The sequence below is a fragment of the Monodon monoceros genome, unplaced genomic scaffold, assembly GCF_005190385.1.
Source record: "Monodon monoceros isolate NGI ecotype Baffin Bay Population unplaced genomic scaffold, NGI_Narwhal_1 Super_Scaffold_22, whole genome shotgun sequence".
NCBI lineage: Eukaryota > Metazoa > Chordata > Mammalia > Artiodactyla > Monodontidae > Monodon > Monodon monoceros.
The window spans coordinates 64,667,927-64,678,834 of record NW_021703779.1 but is presented as its reverse complement, the minus strand read 5'-3'; the positions used below and the strand labels follow the sequence as shown (position 1 = coordinate 64,678,834).

The 10,908-nt window shown below is 38.9% G+C and overlaps 1 protein-coding gene across 2 annotated transcripts; it reads left to right on the top strand.

The window, feature by feature from the left end:
- The first annotated feature begins 935 nt into the window (after positions 1–935).
- TAF9B (TATA-box binding protein associated factor 9b) lies at positions 936–9,456 on the top strand. Of its 2 annotated transcripts, XM_029239903.1 has the most exons (7): positions 936–1,015; positions 1,665–1,746; positions 2,341–2,477; positions 2,554–2,688; positions 3,490–3,565; positions 5,541–5,651; positions 7,242–9,456. In XM_029239903.1, the coding sequence occupies exons 1-7, from the start codon at positions 965–967 to the stop codon at positions 7,400–7,402; spliced, it is 753 nt and encodes a 250-aa protein (XP_029095736.1). In that variant the 5' UTR covers positions 936–964; the 3' UTR covers positions 7,403–9,456. The 2 variants fall into 2 exon arrangements, with proteins under 2 accessions (XP_029095736.1, XP_029095737.1); XM_029239904.1 differs by lacking the exon at positions 5,541–5,651 and having other exon boundaries at positions 946–1,015.
- Positions 9,457–10,908: the final 1,452 nt, after the last annotated feature.

Sequence of the window (10,908 nt, the reverse complement as noted above, 5' to 3'; positions counted from 1 at the left end):
AGGGAGGGAGACACAAGAGGGAAGAGATATGGGAACATATGTATATGTATAACTGATTCACTTTGTTATAAAGGAGAAACTAACACACTATTGTAAAGCAATTATACCCCAATAAAGATGTTAAAAAAATAAAAATAAATAATAAAAATTTAAAATGTCATTGGAATTTTGAAAAAAAACAAAGAGAGAGAGCACATAGGGCTTCCCTGGTGGCGCAGTGGTTGAGAGTCCGCCTGTCGATGCAGGGGACACGGGTTCGTGCCCCGGTCCAGGAGGATCCCACACGCCGCGGAGCGGTTGGGCCCGTGAGCCATGGCCGCTGAGCCTGCGCGTCCGGAGCCTGTGCTCCGCAACGGGAGAGGCCACAACAGTGAGAGGCCCGCACACCGCAAAAAAAAAAACAAAAACAAAAACTAGAGAGCACCCAGTTAAATTTGAATATCAGATCAACAATAAATCATTTCATAGTGTAAGTATAGTCCGTGTAATATTTGGGATAAACTTATGCTAAAAACGTGATTATTGATCTGACATTCAAATTTAACTGGGCTTTCTGCATTTGACCAGGCAGCACTACCACAAAGGCAGGTGGATGCAGGGACTCTGCAGACATTCAGGGAGAGGGAAGGGGCCGGGGTGGCTGCAGGGGACGTGAGGAGGGGCCCCAGAAAAGACAAGGGTGCCCCTTTTCGTGTACTTTTCCGGGGAACAGCTCTGGGAAGGCGAACTTATCAGTCTTCCAAGCGTTGGCCGAGGGCTCTTCGGAGAAGGCTTCAGCGCCGTGGGCTCCCTGCTAGCCCGGCCTCCCTCTGCCTCCGCGGGGCGGGCGGGCGGCTGGGAAGCGGCAGCCAGCGGAGCAAAAGGACCGGCGCGGTAATCCCGCCCTCCGCGCCCAGAGGGGTGGAGCCTGAGCGAGGAATCCGCGAGCAGTCCTCTCTCCCCGGATGACTAGCAGCAGGATAACATGGAGTCGGGCAAGATGGCGCCTCCCAAGAACGCTCCGAGAGATGCCTTGGTGAGTGCGAAGGATGCGAGGCGGGGTGCGAAGCTGGGCGCGACCGCAGCCGGGGACCTGAGAGGCGGGCCTGGGGGAAGGACCTGATGATGGGCTCGCGGGTCGACTTCAGCCATGCCAGGGCCGCCAGGAGCTGGAGATTCGAGTGCCCTGGACCCCAGGGCTCTCTCCCGCCACCCCGGCGGCCCAGCCGGAGGGAGGCTGGCGGCCCGCCGGATGCGCAGGCCGGCCTCCCGGCTTTGTCTCCTGGGCCTCGGGCCCGGGCCGCCTAGTCGTCCCGCCCCGTCTGCGAATCCTGGCTCGCGCCTCCAGTGTTCTGATGCAAAGCTACCGCAGTCGCCACATCTGAAAATGACAACCAGCTGTAACCACCCCTACCTCGACTGGGAAAGCCAACCCGGGCCTTTTTCTTCTCTTTGCCCCCGCCCCCACCCCCACCCCCACCCCCGCCAAAAAAAAAAGTTTTCAGCAAAGAGATCAAGACGAGATTTGGTGTGAACCTGACACTCGCTTGGGAGGAAAAGGATAAGTACAAGTTTGGAACCCAGAGAAGGGGGAACCTTGTATCATAAATATAATTACTACCTTCGGTCCAGTCTTGATTTCTATACCTAGATTATGCATCTGGCGTTTTAATTTGAATCCACAGGTGATGGCACAGATCCTGAAGGATATGGGAATTACGGAGTACGAACCAAGGGTTATAAATCAAATGTTGGAATTTGCTTTCCGTAAGTTAACAAAACACCAAAATCGCCTAACTTGTGAATTTTAAAAATCGTTCATTGTAAGAACATTTTCAACCAAAATACTTTAACAGTTAATGTCATAACATGTCATTATACACTTGTCCAAACCCACAAAATGTAGAGTTCCAAGAGTGAACCATAATATAAACTACGGACTATCGGGGATTATGATGGGTCCGTGTAGGACTATCAATTGTAACAAACGCACCACTTTGCAGGGAACATTGATAATAGAGGATGCTATGCATGTATGGCGTCAGGGAGTATATAGGAAATCTCTGTATATTCCCCTCAATTTTGCTGTGAACCTAAAACTACTCTACAGAAATAAAGTCTTAAAAATATGTGAAGAAAAAAAAGAGTTAATGTTATAGAATTCAGAAAGCAGTAAAAAGGAGCTCAGGCTAGGGAACAGTATATTGTGATATCTGTTTAAAATTGATCATATAGATAGGCCAATTAGATATTAGAACCAAAATTCATAAACTTTCTGGAAATTAGTGAAACTTTTTAAAAAAACTGGCCATAAATATTAATCTATTTTCATATGTTTTAAATAATGTTTTGTTCTTAAAGGATATGTGACTTCAATTCTGGATGATGCAAAAATTTATTCAAGCCATGCTAAGAAACCTAATGTTGATGCAGATGATGTGAGACTGGCAATCCAGTGTCGGGCTGACCAGTCTTTTACCTCTCCTCCCCCGAGAGATGTGAGCAAAATTTTATTTGAAGTTCATTTTACTTATAATTTTTAATTGTAGTTCTAATAAGGATTTTTTTTTTTAGTTTTTACTGGATATTGCAAGGCAGAAAAATCAAACCCCTTTACCACTGATTAAGCCATATGCAGGACCCAGACTGCCACCTGACAGATATTGCTTAACAGCTCCAAACTATAGGCTAAAGTCCTTAATTAAAAAGGTAAGAATTTTTAGTCATCTTAGCTTTTAAAAAGGGTAAGATGTGTTAGGGGTAAATAGTGCAGTAAATTAAAGGCTAAGATAATTTACTAGGATTTTTTAAAATTTAGTTCCTTGAAAGTACTATGTCTGCAATTAGCTACTATGTTAAAATATAGAATATATGATCCAAGATTTTTAGGGCTAAAAGGAACTTTATTGTTCATCTAACTCATCAGGGAAGTGAGCCCGAACTCATCTATGAAGTTAGTAGCAAAGTTAAGACTGATTCCCAGGTCTCATAACTCCCAATCTTTACACTATACCATAACAGAGTAAATGATATACCATCAGGCATTGGACTTGCTTTCTGAAATATGACCTAAGGCTCTCCCACCACTGAGAAAGTTCTCCCCACATTGGGCTACCTCTGTACCTCTGAAATTCCACTATAAGGAAGTTTCTTACTGGGTTAAGATATTGACTAGTTAAGATTAAAAAATCATAAGGAAGTTAGCTGTTATCCCTAAATAACACTCTACCTCAAACTTTAAAACTATATAGAATTATATATTTTATATATATATTCTTATCCATGTTTATATAGATATGTATTGTTTGTATTATATGTGTGTGTATATATATAGATATTTGTGAAAACCCTAGTTTAAATGTTGCATTAGAACACTGAACAGAAACAGGACGTTCTTGCCATCAATTATCTATTAATAATTCATATCAGCAATCCTAATTTCATTTCCTGCTAAGTTTAGGTGTCAAGTGTGAACAACGTTAAAACTAATTTGTTTTTTAAATCCCCTAGGGACCTAACCAAGGAAGACTAGTTCCACGGTTAAGTGTTGGTGCTGTTAGTAGCAGACCTACCACTCCTACTATAGGTAAGTGCGAGAGGGAAATGGCTTTTCTGGCTGGTAAAGAAGTGCCTCAGCACTTGATTTTGAACTGTAATCCAAGTAAAAAGGTGAGTCAGCAATTCCGATATGTGTTGCCATTAATACATTTACTCGTCCTCTAGTAAAGCTATAAACATATTTTATCAGACTTCAAAATGAGAAAGCGACAAGGAATATCTGATCCCAAATGAGTATAGAATTGGGCATTACCCAACATTGTTGCCGGTATTAACTATGGTAACAAAAACAGAAGTTTAAGCAGTGTTCTTTCTGGGTTTTATACAAATAAAGTTGCCAAACTCACAGCAGTAGCCTACTTATTATAAGAAATTAAATTTCTGAGTAAATTGGCAAGAGATGCAATCAAAAGAAGTAAGTTTATAAGTATACAAAAAGCTTAAGACTATCAAAGAAAATCATTTTTAATATAACCTTTTCAAAAGTAGTACTGATTATCCTGTATTGGTCAGTGAGCACCCCTTCAGACTGTTTCCTGTGTCCTTTGTGACAGGTCTCCATCATTCTTTGAGCATTTCTTGCTTCCTGGCACAAGATGTTCCAAGCTCATCTTATATTTTCCTTACCCCAGTCCTAGAATCAGCCATTTCTCTAAAGAGCCCTGGTTCCTCTTAGTGGAGAATGGCATTTAGAAACCATAATGTCATTGTTGCTTAGATAATAAGGAACACATGAATAATGGATTTAGATTTCCTGATTTTTTTGTCCTATGTTCCTGCTGTATTTTTTTCATAGTCAAAGTCTTTTCAGAAAAAAAAACCCTTCTCTTTGACCAGTATTGATTTCTTAGCTCTTACAACTTGAGTACTATAGATGTCATATAGCTCTAGCGTAAGCAGCATTTGATTTTTGAGATGTGTAGACAACCTCTTCATATTTTCAGGTGTGAATTCACATTTCAGCATTTTAAAACCAGACTGGTATAGTATTAATTTGTACACTTCTAATTATATGCATGTGACCTGTGTAGACAGGAGTTTGCATATATAATTTGTGTAACTTTTTGATCATATACTGTTTATCTGTGGGTTCATATCTCTTAAGTGAATACCAACTTTTTAAAAACTCTAGGCTGTGCTAATCAGTTACATGTGTTGGCAAGTTAACCAATTTTAGTTACCAGTTGTGATTTTTATTCCTAGTTAGACATTTATTGTACATGTTTTAGAGATTTTTAAGTCTAGAGTGAGGGAGCTGCTAAAAACTACTATTAAAGATGCAAGTTTTAAACTTTAAAAAAAATTTAAATGTGTTTCATAAAGCATAAGACCTAAGCGTATACTCTGTTCAATTTTAAAACCTAAACTCCATACTTAGATAAATGTTAACAGTTTCCTTATGGTAATGGACAAGAAAACATCCACCTACTGTGAATTTTCTTGACAAAATAAAATACTTATATTGCTTCATTAAGCTTCACCAAATTCTTTGGACCACTCCTTAATACATGGAAAACTTACCTAAAGATGGAGATATGTTAGGCTTCTGTTAGATGCATGTTGATTTAGCTTCATGGGCATAGTAGACACCTCCTAATTCCCAGCAAGTGACAGAGATTAAAAGTGCCACATAAGATAATTAATAGAAAACTTGGGTCTTTAATGCTGTTTATTTAAATGTTCAACTTCATGACTTCATGCAGCTAAAATTCAGTGCCAGATGCTATGTGAAGAGTTTTACATGGATTATTTTAATTCTCACAAGAATCCTATGAAACAGGTATTGTTATCCCCATTTGATAGATGAGAAAAGCACAAAAAGATTAAATAACTTGCCCAAGGTCACTCAGCTAGTAGGTGATAAAGCCTGGATTCAAACTCAAGCAGATCTTTCATTAATTCCCTGTGCTTTGAAGGTAGTTTCTGGTAAGCTAAAGGAGAGCAGAAATTGAACCTGTATAATAAGTCACCTAACTAACATGGTCTGTTAATTACAACTACAGCAACCCCACAAACAGTGTCTGTCCCAAATAAAGTTGCACCTCCAGTGTCAGTGACAAGCCAAAGATTTACGGTGCAGATTCCACCTTCTCAGTCCACACCTGTCAAACCAGGTAACATGATGGGCAGGGCATGGGGGATTGAAAGTGGTTCTTTTAAAATATTTTTCTGAATTTTAAAATTTGTGAATGATTCGTGATAACAGAACAGTTTGTATTCCTATAGCAATAATTAAATTGTTTTAATATCGTAACAGGAAGGCGGCCGTAATGCTGCAAATCTGGGTTCTTCAGAGGGGGTCTATAAACACACTAAAATTGTATGAAATTTTACATGTATGTAACATTTTGGGGGGAAGGGAGAGATTTCAACATGATCATCAGAGTCTCAAAGAACCCTATGAACTAAAATAAGTTATGGTCTACAAATCTCAGGCAAAATCACTTAGGGTTAAAGCTCAAGAAAATAATACAACTTAGTATATATCCAATGAAAACTGTACTTTTATTCACTTCACGGAAGTATATGTAGAAAGTTAGAATAATATAAGTAGAATTCTGTTATAACGTAGTTTATTCATGAATATGTTTAGATTTCACATCTTCTGAAACCTAACCGTACACCATAATATTGGTCTGTAAGGAAGCATGATTCCTGACCTTGAACATGTGCCTTTAGTATGTTCCGTGATGAATCCAGTGCACTGCTTCCCATGACTGAGAACTAATTGAAATTTTAAGTAAATTAAAAACAGGGCTTCCCTGGTGGTGCAGTGGTTGAGAGTCCGCCTGCCGATGCAGGGGACACAGGTTCGTGCTCCGGTCTGGGAAGATCCGTGCGGCGGAGCAGCTAGGCCCGTGAGCCATGGCCGCTGAGCCTGCGCATCCGGAGCCTGTGCTCCACAACGGGAGAGGCCACAATAGTGAGAGGCCCGCGTACCGCAAAAAAAAACAAAAAAAACTAACAGAACTTCTTTAACCTTATACTAGATACTAATTTAAGTACTTTAAATCATTAAAAAATGTAATTTAACTCTTAATGCAGTATAATTATGTTTCTTCTGATATAGTTTTACTTCATGCTATTGAAATTGTTATTAAAATTACATTCAGCTTTGTTGAATACTTTTTACTCTCAGAAGCATTATACTTTGTGTACTCTTGCTTTATGTCTCATTTTTAATTGAACACTAAGGGAATGTAGTATTTTAATCATAACTCTTTATCTAGAGGCCTGTTGCCATTTTTGTGATTTATGAAATTTTTGTCGCCAAAAAAGGCAGGATTATGTTTTTTCCTTCCAGATTGAGTTGGTATAGTGTATTCTTGGCTGTCAGAATACTCACAGCTTTGGGACTTTGAAATGGTAAATATTCATGATGTGTGAAAAAGCATATACATAACTGTATGATCTTAATTACATAAAAATGGATGCTTAGTTATGTAGATACACAAACAAAACCTAGAAGGACACATCAAATGGTAAACTGCTTGTGATTATGGATGACTTTGTTTTTTGCTTCTTGTGTTTTTTGGTTTCCTATTATGCACATGTTAACTTTTAAGAAATAAATGTTATTTTAAAAACCTTAAAAAAAGAAATTATTATTAGAATTACATTTCAGCTTTGTTGAATACTTTTTACCATATGTTTCTGATTCTGTGTAGTTCATAGTTTGGGGGTGTTTTCTCCTCTGTTTACAGTTCCCGCAACAACTGCAGTTCAAAATGTTCTGCTTAATCCTTCAATGATTGGGCCCAAAAATATTCTTATTACCACCAACATGGTTTCATCACAGAACACGGCCAATGAATCAAACCCATTGAAGAGAAAACATGAAGATGATGACAATGATACTATGTAAGGAATATAGTGTAGTCTCTATGCATTTCAAACGTGTAGTTGGTTTTGAGCCCAGTATACCAAACTAGAACATTCTTCATCGAAAACTTAAATGTAGCTGCAATATCTTTCACCTTAAAGTGTTATGTTTATTTCTTAAGGGTACCAATGTTTTTTCATTAGGCTTCAAGTATAAAAAGTTAAGTGCTTGTTTATTAATGGTTTCATTAATGTTGAGTCCTGCTATGGTAATTCTATTTTTGGAAGCAGTTTTCTGCAATGTATCTGACAGCAACACTTAAGTTTCACTTTCTACAGCCTGATCAGTGGACTAATCTTTAACAGCATAATTTCTAATCTATATTTAAATACTTCTTTTGTACGATAAAATAGTCACTTTTATTGTCACCAACTTTTTTGACCAGATCTCTCAATTTAGCAAATATTGTTGGAGAGGTTGGATTTAGAGGGATTCTAAATCCATTTTGAATATATTTAAGCTGTTTCTTGATGTTCCCTAACCTCCCACCTCAGCCCCGTTTCTAGATCCCATTCATTTTCTGCACCACCTCCTCCCCACAGGCTTACGTTTCTCCCTATTGCTCTTAAATTTAAAAGGCCCAAACTGGAACTTTAGGAATATAATTCCTGATAATACAGCTCAGTGTCATTTTCATATTTTTAAAACCTGCTTTACATGCCTGATGGTCTATGGTTCACTTTAACCAGAAGGTTTGCATTTGCTGTTTTTCTCTCCATACCAGAGCAGTTGGGTTTTATCCCTTACCTTTTATGCCCATTGAGCATTACTCTGCTTTTGACAGGTAGTTTAGGGTCAGTTACATTCAGTTTCAGTCATATTCCAAGTTGATAACTCCACCATATTTCACAATTTGAAATTTAACATGAAAGATGCTATAGCTTAAAATCTGCCTTGATAAGTATACTTACACTGGACCTAGGCAAAACCACTGAAGAGCAAGTGTTTTCTTCCTTTCTACCATACATATATATGCTTTGATCACTACTGCTTGAACCCCCCTATTGGTATAATTCAGATTTTTCCAGCTTATTGCTGAGGATGTCACACATAAGATGGGATCAAACCTGAAAGTTTTCTAATGGTTTTCCTTCCTCTAGAAGGCCAACACAAACAAATTAGTGTGATGTGACTTGCGTTTAGGTGCATTCTGCATAGGCTTCCCAGTAATGTTGCTAAACACCTTTCCCTATTCCATTTATACACATCTAAACATCCTATTGAGAAAGACTGCAAAGCTTTCAAAAATATAAACAGGCTTGTGTTGTTTTTGTTTAAGTAAGTTTGACATATTCAACATAGGAATACTTTTGCAGAATTTCTAAAACAAATTTTTATATCATAATTTAGAACTTATAGCCAAGGATCCTCAAAACTTAAAACACAAGTAAGTTTCATCTTAGGATGGTGCTTGATACATCAAAGAGAAATAGTCCAGTAACAGGGAAGAAATATCTCATCAAAACTGTGATTCAGTGTTTTTGGATATTAGGAAAAGGTGATACCAGACTTATAAAAATAGATCTGATCATCATAGGAGAGAAATTTTCATTATATAGCATAGGATGCCATTACTTGAATGTTCTCAGGGAGGCATGTCAGAAAGCCTAGGTTCTAGTCCTGGCTCCATCGCTAACCAACTGTGTGACCTTACTTCACCCATGAGCCTTGTTCTCCTCACTAGTAATAGGAAAATAACACCAACCCTGCCTACCTCACAGGGATGTTGTGAGGGTTTAATTGGTATTTGTGAAAGTGCTTTCAAAATTGTAAAAATGCTATATGACTCTAAGGAATTGTTAACGTATTTGTTCCAAGATTATTAATAAACAATTGAACTTACTGTATTTCTCACTTTTGATTTAAGGGATTCAAAGAGGATGAACAAGGCCCAGTAATTCTGAGGTCCAAAAAGCAAGATTTGCTTAATGGATGATTATAAATCAGGGAATTGCTTGCTTTTATTTGGAATCAGCATGTGACTCATCATAATGAAGCAAAATAAATATGAAAGGTTATGGGTTTAAATCTGTTAACATAACATGCTCTGTCTTTAGTGGGAATTTATACATATAATTGAGGTTGCAATCTGAGTGTTCATTCTCTTAGCCAGCCAGTGGGTGGTTTGCCCTTTCCGATGAAGACTGCTTTATCTTGCAGATCTCCCTTTCCTAATTACATCCACCCATTCTAGCATCAAGAATGACTTAAGGGACTTCCCTGGTGGTGTAGTGGCTAAGAATCTGCCTATCAATGCAGGGGACATGGGTTCGAGCCCTGGTGCGGGAAGATCCCACATGCCGCGGAGCAACTAAGCCCATGAGCCACAACTGCTGAGCCTGTGTTCTACAGCCTGCGAGCCACAACTACTGAGCCCGCGCACCACAACTACTAAGCCCATGTGCTGCAACTACTGAGCCCACATGCTGCAACTACTGAAGCCCATGTGCTCTAGGGCCCACATGCCACAACTACTGAAGCCCATGCACCTAGAGCCTGTGCTCCACAACAAGAGAAGCCACCGCAATGAGAAGCCCATGCACTGCAACGAGGAGTAGCCCCCGCTCACTGCAACTAGAGAAAGCCCACATGCAGCAACGAAGACCCAACGCAGCCAAAAATTAATTAATTTTTTTAAAAAAAGAATGACTTAAGGCAGCTCTTGTCCTCTGGCTTCTAGGTGGAATTTTTTTTAAAAATGTACTGATAGGAAATGAGGTGAGGACACTGTCATCCCAAGTTCTTCCTTCTACAAGTAGGAAACAAGTGTCTTTGCTGAGTAAGAATATAGGAATACAGCCACTATGCAGGGAGAATGGAAGATGTGGCCTAAGGGGTCCAGAGTGAAGAGAAGTAACTCAGGAGGTAAGGAAAAAAAACATCAGAACGACAGGTACAAAGCAGTGTGTGTAATTATGCCACCATACACCAACACACACGTGCACATGCATACCCTTTTTATATGCATTAAGTAGCTCGAGATTGAAGTAAACCAGTCTTACAGTGATTGGTTGCTTCTAAGAAGGGAAACTGGTAGCTAGGGGACTAAGGTAGGAAGGAGTCTTCTCATTGTACTCCTTTTTGACTTTTGTATCATGTACTAGAGGGAAGTTTTGGACATGAAAAGAAAGGAAGCAGGAAACACTGAACTAAAGAAGAGATTGAACTCATTTATGATGATTATAATTTTTTTCCTATATACAGGCATACATATGTTGTCTGGGGGTTAAAAGTGAATTTGCTACACTTAAGCCTAAACCTTTGCAGTGTTTTATCAATAATTCATAACTCTGTATTAAATCAGGAAGCACATACTTGTACAATTCTAGTTTATATATGCATAAATTGTTTGTTACATACTATCTTCCTTGACTAGGTTGTAAATTCCTTCAGGAGATAACTGCTATCATCTTATACTGCCTCTATTATGTCCTGAGCATATAGCAGGTACTCAAAATATTTGGCTGTTTGCGTTTCCCCATTCATTT